The following is a 16997-nucleotide window of genomic DNA, read 5'->3' as shown; positions in this document are numbered from 1 at the left end:
GCTCCAGTATGATAAATGATGTAAACTACTTTGGATTAAAATCTTGGCTAAATTATTAATTATAAATAGAAATATATCATCCCAAATACCACCTTATTGCTTACCAGTTACCTTAAAGTAGCTAAAGTAAGTAAGTAAGTAATCTTAAAATGTATTATATTGAACCTTTAGTTTCATACATTTAAAATCAGCTGTAGACTCATCGTCCTCACATTCCTTGTCACATTTGTTAAAATGAGAACCTTTACAATCTCATCTTATGAACAGTATCCAAAAATGTTTGTGCTGGTTGTGGCTCAGAACTGATGCACCATTACATGAAATATATGTTTAGATATATATACCTTCCTTCACCAATCTATAGAAGACTAATTCCATATTCAAGATATTTCATGTTTGGGAAGTTTAGGGCTAACTCTCTAGAGAAGTTTGTTTACTTACAATTATGTTTATTCAGCTCACTAAATATGACTTGCAGGTTCGCTATATTGCTGCTTTCTTAACGTTACATTTAAGAATTATTCCTCAGGATGAAAACAGGATCTTATCTTTTTATCCCTCAGGTATTCATTCTGCCATGGTTTGAAACCAATATTTTAGAGAACTGCACCCTGTGAGTTAATGTTAAAAGCACCCCAAACCAAGTCTGTGCAATATCATGCAACTGCATCAAAAATATCATATAAATAAAAATGTATACTTATCTGTGGTGGTACACAAAGGAACCCAACTGCATCCACCAAGAGATAGAGAGAGACTTCGTAAGCAGCAGATCTTTGCATGGTTAATAGTGTAAATGCGGCATCATACTTACACAGACGGGTGCTGCGTATTAATTATATTAATTATATGGCTCCGCGTTATCGTCCGGGCAGAAATTGTTCCAGCCACCAAAGACAGATTCACAAATAACCTGCCTAATTTATCTCAACTGCTCTGTGTACCCATAAATACACATGAACTAGACGAAATGACTAGCAACATGGGCACTATCTTCTCTAATACATTAGAAGCTGTAGCCCCCCCGAAATTGAAAACGGTTAGAGAAAAACGTACTGTGCCATGGTACAACAGTTATAACCATTATCTCAAGAAGGAAACTCGTAATCTTGAGCGCAAATGGAGAAAAACTAACTTAGAAATTTTTAGAATTGCGTGGAAAAACAGTATGTCCAGCTATAGACAGGCTCTAAAAGCTGCCAGGGCAGAGCATATCCGCAAACTCATAGATAATAACCTAAACAATCCAAGGTTTTTATTTAGCACAGTGGCTAGATTAACAAATAAACACATGCCACCCGATCTAAATATTCCCTCACAGTTTAATAGTAATGACTTTTTTGAATTTCTAAAATAGATAACATCAGAAATACAATAACAAATGTATATTCTGCTGCGTCTAGTATTTCAGCTTCATTCATCGCACCCAAAGAAAAACTGCAGTGCTTTACAACTGTAGGACAGGAAGAGCTAAATAAACTTATCAGTGCATCTAAACCAACAACATGTTTATTAGATCCTGTACCCACTAAACTACTGAAAGAGTTGTTACCTGTAGCAGAAGAACCGCTTCTCAATATTATTAACTCATCGTTATCTTTAGGTCACGTCCCAAAACCATTCAAGCTGGCGGTTATTAAGCCTCTTATTAAGAAACCACAACTAGATTCTAATGAACTGGCAAATTACAGACCCATTTCAAATCTTCCGTTTATGTCTAAAATTTTAGAAAAATTTGTGTCTGCTCAATTGTGTTCCTACTTGCAAAAAAATGATCTCTATGAAGAATTTCAGTCAGGTTTCAGGCCTCACCATAGCACAGAATCTGCACTTGTTAAAATTACAAATGACTTGCTTCTTGCTTCAGACCAAGGCTGCATCTCATTGCTAGTATTACTTGATCTTACTGCTGCGTTCGACACTATAGACCATGACACACTCATAGATCGATTACAAAACTATACTGGTATTCAAGGGCAGGCTTTAAGATGGTTTAGATCCTACCTGTCCGATCGCTACCACTTTGTTCATTTAAATGGGGAGTCATCTCAATTATCACCAGTAAAGTATGGAGTACCACAAGGATCTGTCCTAGGTCCTCTTCTATTTTCAATATACATGTTGCCCCTTGGTAATATTATTAGAAAATAAGGGATTAGTTTTCATTGTTATGCTGATGATACTCAACTATATATCTCAAAAAGACCAGATGAAACTTCTAAACTAAGCTAATAGATTGTGTAAAAAATTTAAAAGATTGGATGACCAATAATGTCCTCCTATTAAATTCAGATAAGACAGAGATATTACTTATTGGACCAAAAACCAGTACACAAAACCTCTTGGATTACAATTTGCACCTAGATGGATGTACTGTTACGTCCTCTAAAGTAAAAAATCTGGGTGTTATATTAGACAGCAACTTGTCCTTTGAAAATCATATTTCCCATGTTACAAAAACAGCATTCTTCCATCTTAGAAACATTGCCAAGCTTCGAAACATGCTACCTGTTTCTGATGCAGAAAAGCTAGTTCAAGCATTCATGACCTCTAGACTGGACTATTGTAATGCACTGCTAGGTGGTTGTCCTGCATCTTCAATAAACAAGCTACAGATAGTCCAAAATGCAGTGGCTAGAGTTCTTACCAGGTCAAGAAAATATTATCATATTACCCCAATTTTACAGTCTCTGCACTGGCTACCTATTCAGTTCCGTATCATTTACAAAATTTTATTACTTGCCTATAAGGCCCTAAATGGTTTAGCTCCTGCGTACCTAACTTGTCTTCTACCACGCTACAATCCAACCCGCTCCCTAAGGTTGCAAAACTCTGGACTTTTGGTAGTACCTAGGATAGCAAAGTCCACTAAAGGAGGTAGAGCTTTTTCACATTTGGCTCCCAAACTCTGGAATAGCCTTCCTGATAACGTTCGGGGTTCAGACACACTTTCTCTGTTTAAATTAGATTAAAGACACATCTCTTTAGCCAAGCATTCACATAATGCATCTTATAATCTTGTACTGCAGTTATATCTGATCAAATGTACATTATTATTATTCTTTAGCTTGGGTTGAACAAATCATTTTTGCTTAGACGGAACAGCAGCTACGCTAATTTTGTCTCTACTGTTTCTGTTTCTGTCACGGGATTAACATCCCATGGTAATTAAGAATGACAGAAGCTTCAGTCTGGATCCAACCCCTAAATGATCTGAGATGACTGAACACCTGAGAAAAGATAATGCCAACCCCTCAGAGGAACTAAGAGGATGCCAACGCTCAGACAACATACAGAATTACCAAATGACCACTGGAACTAGTTGAGACCTTACAATCTGACTTTGCTGCAGTTGGAATTGAACTGCTGGTTCGTTTGGCCAGAGAAGAACTGGCCCCCCACTAAGCCTGGTTTCTCCCAAGGTTTTTTTCTCCATTCTGTCTCTGATGGAGTTTTGGTTCCTTGCCGCTGTCACCTCTGGCTAGCTTAGTTGGGGACAATTCATTTCCAGCGATATCGTCGACCTGATTGCAATTTTTTTTTTTTCTTTTTACACTATTGACACACTATTTCCTTTTTTTTGGGATATTGTGCAGTTGCTTTGACACAATTTACATTGTTAAAAGCGCTATATAAATAAAGGTGACGACTTGACTTGACTATACAAATAAACTTGAACTTGAACACATTGAACAATAAAGCAAAGCCAGTACAAACTCATTTGTCTTTTACCATGAGAAGCAAAGACGCTGTATTATATTTCAAAGTCCTAAAATAAGAGGCCGCGAAGACTTGAAACTATGATGCGACTGTCTCACCCAAGAACCGTTGTACAAACCCACAATCTTTTAACGATGCACACTTGCAGGCTCTTGACAGACACTAAAACACTTGGATTTTGTTTTGTAATATAATGCAGGAAGTTCAAGACACAATGAATCCCCTGAGCCTGCTGCCATTTGGTGGGTCAAGACTGCACTGGTGGCTATATTTGTATTTTGTCCAAATAAGAATGTAGTGTTATGGGTGGGTGATCAAGTTTCACATTTTTATTCAATGGAGCCCATTATATCTCAGGAGTAAGTCCCCCACAATTTTTAAAGCTTTCGGTTCTTTGCCAGTATGGGATAACCTTTCCAGTGGAAAGACTGACCTTAAGGCTCACAAAGCCTACTTTAAATCTAATTTCATGTTACACCTAACCAAATAGAAGACAACTATCAGACTAAAGAGTTCCTGATCCACAGGTCTGGAAGCATCTTGATAAAGTGGCATTCTGTTTGATGTTTTCATTAGAAAATGTTACCCGTTTGAATTCAGTCGTACATAAATGTACATTGATTTATGCATAATGCATGTCTATTTCAAACCTTAAAAGTGTATAAAAGGCCATGCACACATTCTTCCAGCACTCTCAGTGTGGAAAGGGACAGCTATTAGCACACAATGACTCAAGTTGGCCTGTTGACATCAAGGATTTTGTCACCACCTTGGACTTTGTTTCATCCCCAAGAGAGGCCTGGAGAGCCTCAGCTGTTCTAAGCAAGGAAAGGCATGATCTTTTGGCATCCCTGCTTGTTTCTTGAAGGGACAGAAGTATACCAATTTGATTTCTTTGTAACATGTCAAATTTGTAAGGCTCCTGCAACTTTACACCAGTGACATTTGAGATCTTCTCCACAACGAGGTGGATGACTTATTATTGACAGACGTTCTTAAGAAGGATTTACAACTGAGGGTTAGATGTACTGACTTGAGCATTGTGGTTATTCATTTGCTCTCCTTATTTGTCTCTACTGAATTATTTAAGTTAAAAATAAATTAATTACCCTTGTAGGGTCATGATTGAGGATGCTTGGAATATAGTTTTGTCGTTTTGTTACTTGATCCATTTTTGTACATACAGTAATGATGCAGATTCTGAACAATAGTAATAAGTAATTCATAACAGTTCAGAATTACATTTAAACACTTAAAACGGGCAAAATATCTCTCCACTTTTCTGTACTAGACAATAACAATTTGAAGAGATAAAACCATCTTGGGACTCCTTCTCAATTCAAGAGATAAAAATAATACAGTGATGCTGCTGAAGGGGACAAATGGAAGTGGGCAAACAGGACTCATGACCAAAAATGAGATGCTGAAATGTGCTGACAGGACACTCACACTGCAGTATAAAAGAGGGCTTTTCCAACTCCTCCCAGGGCTCACAACTACACAGCAAAGGTAAGTATTTGAACGCTAAGCCTCAAAGCAGATGCTTTCTCTACACACAATTCAGGTTTTACTTTTTGTTACTTTTAACAAAAAGGGATATTTTAGGCCTTTGATTCCAAATTACAACATTGTGCTCCTCAATGAAAACTATGCTATCCTGTGCTAATTGTAAGAAATTATTTTTGCCTTGATGACTTATTTTATAATTTGAGCAAATTTCAACTGACAACAAATGCCTTGTTTTAATTTACTGTACACAGAGGTGGTGAATTACAACATCAAGATCAAGTCCTAAGAATTGGTGCAATACAAAGGTAAACATGGTGCATATTTTTAATTAACTCTAAATGCTACACAATGTGACAAATTCATGCATAACTTTTTTTTTTAAACAAGGTTTTGACATTCTCAACCACCATCCCCCAAATATGAAGTTATATTAATATGTATGATTGAATACTGTAGGATTTTTGGCTTTGGGTGACAAGTTAATCAACCAAGTACTGTATTATTTGACATTTTAGTCTAATGTTAAAGGGTAATATAACACATGCATAAACGTAAATGGTCCTTTGAATATAACTTGCATTACATTGGTTGTTCTGTCAGAGTTCCACCATGAGTACGGATGCGGAAATGCAGAGTTTTGGCCCTGCGGCCATCTACCTCCGCAAGCCAGAGAAAGAACGACTGGAAGCTCAAAATACGCCATTTGATGCCAAAACTGCCTATTTTGTGACTGAGCCCAAGGAGATGTACCTCAAAGGGGTCCTCAAGAGCCGGGAAGGTGGCAAAGCTACAGTGCAAACTCTGTGTGGCAAAGTGGGTATAAGAGATACTTAGATAAAATTTGACAAATAAATTTTATAGTCATTTGCATTGCGTTTATAATAACTGTAAAATGACACTCCTTCTAGACCATCACAGTGAAGGAGGATGACATTTTTCCAATGAATCCCCCCAAGTTCGATAAGATAGAGGACATGGCCATGATGACCCACCTCAACGAACCCACTGTGCTGTACAACCTCAAAGAGCGTTATGCAGCATGGATGATCTATGTACGTAACCAAAAATGCTTAGTGTTAATCTGTTTCAAAAGCATTGTGCTGTTTTACTTATAAATCAATGTCTATATTTAGAATGTAAAATAACATTACTCTCTTGCAGACCTATTCCGGGTTGTTCTGTGTCACTGTGAACCCCTATAAGTGGCTCCCAGTGTACGATGCTGTAGTTGTGGGAGCCTACAGGGGCAAAAAAAGAGTTGAAGCCCCACCTCACATCTTCTCCATCTCTGACAACGCCTATCAGTTCATGCTCACTGGTATGAACAAAATAATGTTTATGGCTAAGTTCAATAGCTAAGATTGTTAAAAGATCCCGTTTTTAAAAATAATAATAATAATAAAAATAAAAACACTTATTTTGAATGTAATAAATGATTTTCTACTCTTTTGTAGATCGTGAGAATCAGTCAATCCTGATTACGTACGTATTAAGTATAAAGTATTTTCACCACAAATGCAATGTGATAAACAGAAACTGTGCAGTCTGATGCATATTATAATATATTGTACCATATTTTCAGTGGAGAATCTGGTGCTGGAAAGACTGTGAACACCAAACGTGTCATCCAGTACTTTGCGACAATCGCTGTATCTGGACCGAAGAAGGCAGAGCCCGTCCCAGGAAAAATGCAGGTATATATGCTTTTTGTTTGCCAATATTATACTGAGGATGGATTTATTAAATTGTATATTCATCAATCAAAATCAAAATCATCAATGCAAAAAAAAGTCTTAGTAAAATTAGCAAAGCAGTAGAACACTTATTTGACTGGCATATCTAACACATTATGTGCCCATCAGGGGTCACTGGAGGATCAAATCATTGCAGCCAACCCCTTGCTTGAAGCCTATGGAAATGCCAAGACTGTGAGGAATGACAACTCTTCCCGCTTTGTGAGTTCTGAGCCAGCTGCCATGCTTTACTTACATGCTTATATGTTTTGGTGTTTTGATTCTGTAATGGAAAACTGTTGTCTAATCAATTTTGCATCTGGTAAAATCTGCAGGGTAAATTTATCCGAATTCATTTTGCCACCTCTGGAAAACTGGCATCAGCTGATATTGAAACTTGTGAGTCCTATATTCTTTCACAGATCAACTGATTAATATTGACATTAATTTTATCCCTCTGACAATCATGTTATTGATCCATAGATCTGCTGGAAAAGTCCAGAGTAACTTTCCAGTTGTCTGCTGAGAGGAGCTACCACATCTTCTACCAGCTCTGCACTGGCCATAAGCCAGAACTGCTGGGTAAGAAACTGTATATTATTGCATTAGGATCATATTTTGCAATATATAATTAGAATTTAATAAAGATTGCAAGAACAGATATTAAGTATTAATTACAGTATTAAGTCTTTCTTTCTTGTCATATTCCTCTTGTAGAGGCTCTTCTTATCACTACAAACCCGTACGACTATCCCATGATCAGTCATGGTGAGATCACAGTCAAGAGCATCAATGATGTGGAAGAGTTCATTGCAACTGATGTAAGCAGAACTTACAACTTGTCGAGTAATTTGCATAAGAAGCCTATTTTGTATTTGCAATGTACCATCAGCAACATGACAAGAGACACATGACTGTTTCTGACTTGTAGATAGCCATTGATATCCTGGGCTTTACTGCTGATGAGAAAATAGGCATCTACAAGCTGACAGGAGCTGTGATGCATCATGGGAACATGAAGTTCAAGCAGAAGCAGAGGGAGGAGCAGGCCGAGCCTGATGGAACTGAGGGTATGACTTCAATCTAAATTCAGCTGTAGAAATATTCATATATGGTAAAAAAATATGAAAGGAAACATATTATTTTAATAATCTATTAATATTTTACTTGAAATATTTTTTTTCCAGTGGCTGATAAAATTGCTTACCTCATGGGACTGAACTCTGCTGACATGCTGAAAGCTTTGTGTTATCCCAGAGTGAAGGTTGGCAATGAATTTGTGACCAAAGGTCAAACTGTTCCTCAGGTGTGTGCATTTAAAAATGTATAATTAATAATTGCATAACTGAATTTTTAAGAATATACTGTTTTTTTTTTTTTAATAAAATGGAATAAAATGGCATCATTTTTTTCTAAATTAGGTGAATAATTCAACCAGTGCTCTGTGCAAGTCAGTCTATGAGAAAATGTTCTTGTGGATGGTTGTCCGAATCAATGAGATGCTGGACACCAAACAGTCAAGACAGTTCTTCATCGGAGTGCTTGACATTGCTGGGTTTGAAATCTTTGATGTAAGTTTACAAGATAAAATATTTGAATCTGTTGCTTTAGCTTCTTGGTTCTGATACTGAATTATTTTATGTTCACTACAGTACAACAGCCTGGAGCAGCTGTGCATTAATTTCACAAATGAGAAACTGCAACAGTTTTTCAACCACCACATGTTTGTGCTGGAACAAGAGGAATACAAGAAAGAAGGTATCGAGTGGGAGTTCATTGACTTCGGTATGGACTTGGCTGCTTGCATTGAGCTTATTGAAAAGGTAACAAATTTCAAATTTAAGACATAGTGTTTTTGTTTTTTTTAGCATGAGTGCTTTGCTTTGATTCATTTTCCTATCTCAAGGAACTGTGCTCTTTCTTGCAGCCAATGGGTATTTTCTCCATCCTTGAGGAGGAGTGTATGTTCCCTAAGGCAACAGACACAACCTTCAAGAACAAGCTGCATGACCAGCATCTTGGTAAAACTGCATGCTTCCAGAAGCCCAAACCTGCCAAAGGCAAGGCCGAGGCCCACTTCTCCTTGGTGCACTATGCTGGAACTGTGGATTACAACATCACAGGCTGGCTGGATAAGAACAAGGACCCTCTGAACGACTCAGTGGTTCAGCTGTACCAGAAGTCTTCAATGAAACTGCTGGCTCACCTGTATGCTGCTCATGCTTCTACTGAAGGTCTGCAAAACAAATTCACACATTAATGACTGACACATTAGGATACAAATATAAAAACTTATTCAACTTTGTTAACAAAAAAATGATAGTTCTTTACTGTACTGCTTCATCAACAGCTGAATCTGGTGGCAAAAAGGGTGGGAAAAAGAAGGGTGGCTCCTTTCAGACAGTGTCTGCTCTGTTCCGGGTAATGATGTGGTTTCATTTTACTCCTTAATATTTTATAATATTTTTATTAAGGTGTACTGGGTGATAGCTTATCAGTTTATTCTTCAAACAACAGGAGAACTTGGGCAAACTGATGACCAACCTGAGAAGCACTCATCCTCATTTTGTGCGTTGCTTGATTCCAAATGAGTCAAAGACTCCAGGTCAATATTTTTTGTTTTCATGTTAGAATACAGAAAAGCATACAGTATATTTAAATTAGTAACTCTGTGTTAAAATGAACATGAGCGACTTTTCTCAAAACAATAATAAAGTTTATTGAACTTTTTTTATTTTAGGTCTTATGGAAAACTTTCTGGTCATCCACCAGTTGCGCTGTAACGGTGTACTGGAAGGAATTAGAATTTGCAGAAAAGGTTTCCCAAGTAGAATCCTCTATGGTGACTTTAAGCAGAGGTAATCAATGTACATTATGTATAAATATGTTTTACAATTTGTTTTCTCAGCCTTTTTGTAATGTTGATGAATCTGCATTTTTCTAAATGAAGGGCATGTACCCACAGCTAGTAATTTGCATTTAAAAAAGTGTGCTTTCCCTAACACATATCTCTTGCATGGGCAACAAGATCTTATAAATTTGGAATAAATGGAAATTCACATACACAGATTTTACACACAAAAGAATGTGTACACAAGATTAGTGGGCGAGACTGGTGTCCTTTCTTAGTACTTCATGTATGTACCATCCAGGTGCAAATTTAAACTTAGTATGATTCCAAAACCACATTATTGAATTAATTCAAGGTAAATATGGTCATATTTTGTATGTCTTTTCTTTAGATACAAAGTATTGAATGCTAGTGTCATCCCTGAGGGTCATTTCATTGACAATAAGAAGGCTTCAGAGAAGCTTCTTGGCTCTATTAATGTGGATCATACCCAGTACAAGTTTGGACACACCAAGGTTAGGATGTTTACAAGACTCTCCAATCACTGTTGATTATGCAGTTGTCACTAACAATGTGAAAACCAAACCAAATTTCAGGTGTTCTTTAAAGCTGGGCTTCTGGGTCTTCTTGAGGAGATGCGAGATGAAAAACTTGTTATCCTTGTGACCATGACTCAAGCACTTTGCAGAGGCTATGTTATGAGGAAAGAGTTTGTCAAAATGATGGAGAGAAGGTAGTTTTTCTTGAAAAAAAAATACTTTAGGGGATAACACTTCATATTCACACACAGGATCTGACCATTTCTTCTGATTCTATGATTCAGAGAGTCCATCTTCAGCATCCAGTACAACATCCGCTCATTCATGAATGTGAAACACTGGCCGTGGATGAAGCTGTATTTTAAGATCAAGCCTCTGCTGAAGAGTGCAGAGACTGAGAAGGAAATGGCAGCCATGAAAGAGAATTTTGAAAAAATGAAGGAGGATCTAGCAAAGGCACTTGCCAAGAAGAAGGAGCTGGAGGAGAAGATGGTTTCCCTGCTGCAGGAGAAAAATGACCTGCAGTTACAAGTGGCATCTGTAAGTTTTTCAGCGGCATCCTGCTGAAAAGATCACAAATAATAAATTTGTCTTTATAACGTAACAAATGCACAGCTAAAATAAAATGATGCTCTAATCAACAGGAAAATGAAAACCTTTCTGATGCTGAAGAAAGATGTGAAGGACTAATCAAAAACAAGATCCAGCTGGAGGCGAAACTTAAAGAAACAAATGAAAGATTAGAGGATGAGGAAGAAATCAATGCGGAACTGACAGCCAAAAAGAGAAAACTAGAGGATGAGTGCTCTGAGCTGAAGAAAGATATTGATGATTTAGAGCTTACCTTAGCCAAAGTGGAGAAGGAGAAACATGCCACTGAGAACAAGGTTAATATCTTGAGAAACAGATTTTGGAACACTTGATCTTTCATTCAGATTGCAGTCACTGAAATTATTCACTGTATCTCTTAGGTTAAAAACCTTACAGAAGAATTGACATCTCAAGATGAGGTTATTGCTAAGCTGACTAAGGAGAAGAAAGCCCTCCAAGAGGCACATCAGCAGACTCTTGATGATCTCCAGGCAGAGGAGGACAAAGTCAATACTCTGACAAAAGCCAAAGCAAAGCTTGAGCAGCAAGTCGATGACGTGAGTTTGAAATGTAACAAATTGTGCAAATTAGTACTCACCTGTCTGCCTTTTGTTACAACAAGCAGCAGAAATCAAGCATGAAAATAATATTTTGGAGGAAAATTATGCTTACTAATCTTTCACATTTGTGAAACAGCTGGAAGGCTCTCTGGAGCAGGAGAAGAAACTCCGTATGGACCTTGAGAGAGCCAAGAGAAAGCTTGAGGGTGATTTGAAACTTGCCCAGGAATCCATAATGGATCTGGAGAATGACAAGCAACAAATAGATGAAAGGCTGAAAAAGTGAGGAACTAATAAAATATTGTTATCCTATCCTACTTACCATTATAATTCAGACCCTTTGTTAACTTTTAGAATAATTATAAAACATTTTTAACAGGAAGGACTTTGAATCAAGTCAACTTCTGAGCAGGATTGAAGACGAGCAGACTCTTGGTATTCAGCTCCAGAAGAAGATTAAAGAACTTCAGGTCACTTAAAGTGCTACTGTGATTTTATGCTTATTCCTTGTAATTAACTGTAACTCATAAAAGTTATGCTACCACAGGCTCGTATTGAGGAGCTGGAGGAAGAAATTGAGGCAGAACGTGCTGCTCGTGCAAAGGTCGAGAAGCAGAGATCCGATCTCTCCAGGGAACTTGAGGAGATCAGCGAGAGGCTTGAAGAAGCAGGTGGTGCAACTTCTGCCCAGATTGAGATGAACAAAAGACGTGAGGCTGAGTTCCATAAACTACGCCGTGATCTGGAGGAGTCCACCTTGCAGCACGAAGCAACAGCTGCAACTCTTCGCAAGAAGCAGGCCGACACTGTGGCAGAGCTGGGAGAACAGATTGACAACCTCCAGCGTGTGAAACAGAAGCTGGAAAAAGAAAAGAGTGAATACAAAATGGAGATTGATGACTTGTCGAGCAGTATGGAGGCTGTTGCCAAATCAAAGGCAAGTATTAGTATGAAATACTGGACAAGAAACAGCACTGTATTGTGTAAAAATATAAATAAAAAAAATTGTGTTTTGCAGACAAATTTTGAAAAGATGTGCCGTACACTGGAAGATCAGTTGAGTGAGTTTAAAACAAAGCATGACGAACATGTACGCCACCTCAATGATCTAGGTACTCAAAAGGCAAGACTTCAGACTGAAAATGGTAAGTAGTATTTTCTACAGAAGGGATAATAAAATGACATTCTCTCCATACACACACCTATACAACACTGCAGTTATTGACCATCATTAAATCCATGCAAGGTGAAATGGGACGTCAACTAGAAGAAAAAGAGTCTTTAGTTTCTCAGCTGACTCGAAGCAAACAGGCTTTCACTCAGCAGATTGAAGAGCTGAAGAGGCAAATTGAGGAAGAAGTCAAGGTGAGGAATTAGCATTTTCCTAATGAATGACCTTATGAACTGAACTTACTGAATAACTTACATATTTTATTGTTTTAAAGGCCAAAAATGCTCTGGCTCATGCTGTCCAGTCAGCACGACATGACTGTGATCTGCTCAGAGAGCAGTACGAGGAGGAACAGGAGGCCAAATCTGAGCTCCAGCGTGGCATGTCAAAGGCCAACAGTGAAGTAGCTCAGTGGAGATCCAAATATGAGACTGATGCCATTCAGCGTACTGAAGAGCTTGAGGAAGCAAAGTAAATTAAATCATCTGCTTAAATAACCACTCAACAGGAAATAAAGTAGAAGCAATGTCTAACATTTCATTGTTGTTCTTAGGAAAAAGCTTGCTCAGCGTTTGCAGGATGCTGAAGAGTCCATTGAGGCTGTGAACTCAAAGTGTGCCTCTCTGGAAAAAACCAAGCAGCGACTCCAAAATGAAGTTGAGGATCTCATGATTGATGTGGAGAGAGCAAATGCTTTGGCTGCCAACCTTGACAAGAAACAAAGGAACTTTGATAAGGTAAACAACCACATCTTTTGCACATTATTTCAGTTTCATTTAATATTGCTGTGATGCACCTCATCATAGGTATAATGTTCAATGTCATAAAGGTCTTGGCAGAATGGAAGCAGAAGTATGAGGAGAGCCAGGCAGAGCTGGAAGGAGCCCAGAAGGAGGCTCGTTCTCTTAGCACAGAACTTTTCAAAATTAAAAATTCTTATGAGGAGTCTTTGGACCACCTGGAGACTCTGAAGAGGGAAAACAAGAACCTTCAACGTATGTACAATAATGTATTGCAGAATTGACCATTTCTTTTGGTTTTTAAGATCTTCTATGGATTAGTATGTTTCAACTCACTGTTAATTATGTGCCCTTTCACGTATACAGAGGAGATCTCAGATTTGACTGAGCAGCTTGGTGAAACTGGAAAGACTATTCATGAGCTGGAAAAAGCAAAGAAAACTGCTGAAATGGAAAAATCTGAAATCCAAGCTGCACTTGAAGAAGCTGAGGTAATGTGATGCTTTTTTTAAATACAGATTATTTCCACTGTTCTAGCAAACAATTCCCTACAAACTACTCTTATTTTCAGGCGACCCTAGAGCATGAAGAATCTAAGATTCTTCGTGTTCAGCTTGAGCTGAACCAAGTGAAAGGGGAGATTGATCGGAAATTGGCTGAGAAAGATGAGGAAATTGAACAGATCAAGCGAAACAGCCAGAGAATCATTGATTCCATGCAGACCACCCTGGATGCTGAAGTCAGAAGCAGAAATGATGCTCTGAGAATTAAGAAGAAGATGGAAGGAGACCTCAATGAGATGGAGATTCAGTTGAGCCATGCAAATCGCCAGGCTGCTGAAGCTCAGAAACAGCTCAGGAACGTCCAAGGACAGCTCAAGGTTTGTTCTGTTTACAGCAGTGTAGCACTATGTCTTGATCTGACTAATGAGATCAGTAGACCTAACTATCTCTTGATTGCTTCAGGATGCTCAACTCCATCTTGATGAGGCTTTACGAGCACAAGAGGACATGAAAGAACAGGTTGCTATGGTTGAACGCAGGAACAACCTGATGCAGGCCGAGATTGAGGAGCTGAGATCTGCTCTGGAGCAGACAGAGAGAGCTCGCAAAGTGGCTGAGCAGGAACTGGTGGATGCCAGCGAGCGAGTGACTCTCTTACACTCCCAAGTAAGAAGAATAATTTGCTTTAAGGAATTTTTTAAGGAATAACTCATAATCAACGTTATTTTTAACATTCTCTCATTTTCTTCAGAATACTAGTCTTATTAACACCAAGAAGAAATTGGAAGCAGATCTTGTTCAGATTCAAGGTGAGATGGAAGATGTAGTCCAGGAAGCACGCAATGCTGAAGAGAAGGCAAAGAAAGCAATAACTGATGTGAGTAAAAACTGTCAACTACTGATTTACATATTTTTATTAACCGAAGAAACTGAATTCTGAGTAAAACATTTTTGCAGGCCGCCATGATGGCAGAGGAGCTGAAGAAAGAGCAGGATACAAGTTCTCATCTTGAGAGGATGAAGAAGAACCTGGAAGTTACAGTCAAAGACCTGCAGCACCGTCTGGATGAGGCTGAGAGTCTGGCCATGAAGGGTGGAAAGAAGCAGCTCCAGAAACTGGAGGCCAGGGTATGTGGCTATACACATAATACATGACATTTTTAGATACTTAACATTGGCTAATTTTGCAGATGAAAGATGACATCAGTATAATTAATGTTTTAAAAACTGGGTGGAGGGACTGAATTATTCAACACACTGAAGAAGGCCTTGAGCTGAAATGTTTGTGTTTTGCCCTGCTAGTGATCCATGTAAAATAAAACGATAAAAGAGACTATTTTTGTGAATGCGAATCATGGTTTTATATACGAAGTAATTAAATAGATTGATGCATCAAAATAAAGTATTAAGTGACAAAAGAGCGTGGTGCAAATGGCTTTGTGGAATATACATAATTTACATATTTTATCACAAGCATAAAGTCAGGAATAACATCAATTATAATCTGTGTTTCAGATTCGTGAGCTGGAGGGCGAAGTTGAAGCAGAACAGAGACGCAGTGCTGAAGCGGTGAAAGGTGTCCGCAAATATGAAAGAAGAGTGAAGGAACTGACTTATCAGGTACTCCATCAAATACAAATATGTATGTAGGCATGATAAATGGTCCGATTAAGGCATTACATTTTTCTGATGCAGACCGAAGAAGATAAGAAGAATATTATCAGACTGCAAGACCTTGTGGACAAACTTCAACTGAAAGTCAAGGCCTACAAGAGACAGAGTGAAGATGCTGTGAGTAATTTTAAAGTTTGATGAGTGGTGTGCAACAAAATATTCTGGATATGATGACCCTAAACATGTCTTACATGCCTTGACAGGAGGAACAGGCCAACGGTTACCTGACCAGGTTCAGAAAGGTGCAGCATGAGCTGGAGGAAGCCCAGGAGAGAGCTGACATTGCTGAGTCCCAGGTCAACAAGCTGAGAGCTAAAAGCCGTGAATTGGGGAGGGTAAATATCAGACTTATATTTAGTTAATTTTTTGTGCTCAAGTATTTTGTTATTCATACAATTTTTTTTTTTGCATAGGCCTAAACCTTGTAAACAAAATCTACAATGTTAAACATTATTAAAAAGTACAGTATTGTGCTCATTTCGATAATGCTTCACTTTATTATTTGATTATTTTCATTTGTTTACAGGGTAAAGAGGCCGAGGAATGAACCTTTTGAGAAAGAGAGTGGGCAGAGAAACAAGAACTAATATAATATGAAATCCTTGTAACATGTCCACAAAATAGTAACTAATAAAAAAGCTGTTCATCTGAGGTGTCTTTGTGTTTTGTTTTTGTTGGTTACATTTGTAAAGCCTATTGTTACATCCATATCTATGTGTGCATTCATCTGATTTAAAAAATGCTAGTCCTACATGATTCCAACAAAATGTATTTTTGAGGAAGTCCAGATATGTGGGAATACAAATACCTTGGTCATCATAGCACATCCAAACCTTACGCTAAATGGAAAAATGTACTGAAAGACATGCATGATCCTTCTGTAGAAAATCCTACTAAGAAAAACAGTTGTTTAAAACCTGCAAAGCTATGACAGAACTAGCTATTACTTACCGTAAAACCACATTAGCATCCAGCAAATGACTCACAAGCCACATCGACAGAATTCTCTCTCTCTCAAAAAAAAAAAGCCTGCACCAAATATTAGAAAAGAAACACAATTTCTTGGGAACCCTAAGCAATAAACAAAGTTATTTTTAATTTTTAATCTCTCCTTTAGATACGATATCCATGACCACTTGGGGTTGCTATGTGCTACTTCTCGATCTAAGCTGCTGTACAACCGCGTCTGTCAGTTCCCTCGATTCGGTTCTTTCCAGCAGTTTATTTCAAAGAACAGGTTTTTAAAAAAAAACCATTTGCGATGGACATCACAAAACGCTGAACGTATTATTGCTATTAAATTATTAATTTACATTTCTTGGTTTTTGTGCATTCTATACAGGTACATCTCAAACAATTAGAATAGCATGAAAAAGGTCAATATTTTTTTGTCACTAATTTCAGAA

At 37.9% G+C, this 16997-nt stretch overlaps 1 protein-coding gene across 1 annotated transcript; it reads left to right on the top strand.

Moving 5' to 3' along the window:
• Nucleotides 1-5205: 5205 nt before the first annotated feature.
• Nucleotides 5206-16241, top strand: LOC306878642 (myosin heavy chain, fast skeletal muscle-like). Its single transcript, XM_079431098.1, has 41 exons — nucleotides 5206-5229; nucleotides 5481-5534; nucleotides 5830-6042; nucleotides 6138-6281; nucleotides 6391-6547; nucleotides 6684-6711; nucleotides 6812-6923; nucleotides 7092-7184; nucleotides 7298-7361; nucleotides 7446-7544; nucleotides 7680-7783; nucleotides 7894-8032; nucleotides 8150-8268; nucleotides 8384-8533; nucleotides 8615-8785; nucleotides 8890-9196; nucleotides 9313-9383; nucleotides 9480-9567; nucleotides 9703-9820; nucleotides 10205-10328; nucleotides 10410-10546; nucleotides 10637-10892; nucleotides 10997-11239; nucleotides 11324-11500; nucleotides 11640-11785; nucleotides 11883-11973; nucleotides 12051-12440; nucleotides 12522-12648; nucleotides 12750-12868; nucleotides 12949-13145; nucleotides 13228-13411; nucleotides 13504-13669; nucleotides 13781-13905; nucleotides 13986-14294; nucleotides 14380-14583; nucleotides 14669-14794; nucleotides 14875-15045; nucleotides 15433-15537; nucleotides 15613-15708; nucleotides 15795-15926; nucleotides 16118-16241. The coding sequence occupies exons 3-41, from the start codon at nucleotides 5839-5841 to the stop codon at nucleotides 16136-16138; spliced, it is 5814 nt and encodes a 1937-aa protein (XP_079287224.1). The 5' UTR covers nucleotides 5206-5229; nucleotides 5481-5534; nucleotides 5830-5838; the 3' UTR covers nucleotides 16139-16241.
• The last annotated feature ends 756 nt before the right edge of the window (nucleotides 16242-16997 follow it).

Source organism: Barbus barbus, assembly GCF_936440315.1.
Source record: "Barbus barbus genome assembly, chromosome: 13".
NCBI classification, from domain to species: domain Eukaryota; kingdom Metazoa; phylum Chordata; class Actinopteri; order Cypriniformes; family Cyprinidae; genus Barbus; species Barbus barbus.
This window is presented reverse-complemented; position numbering and strand designations above follow the sequence as displayed.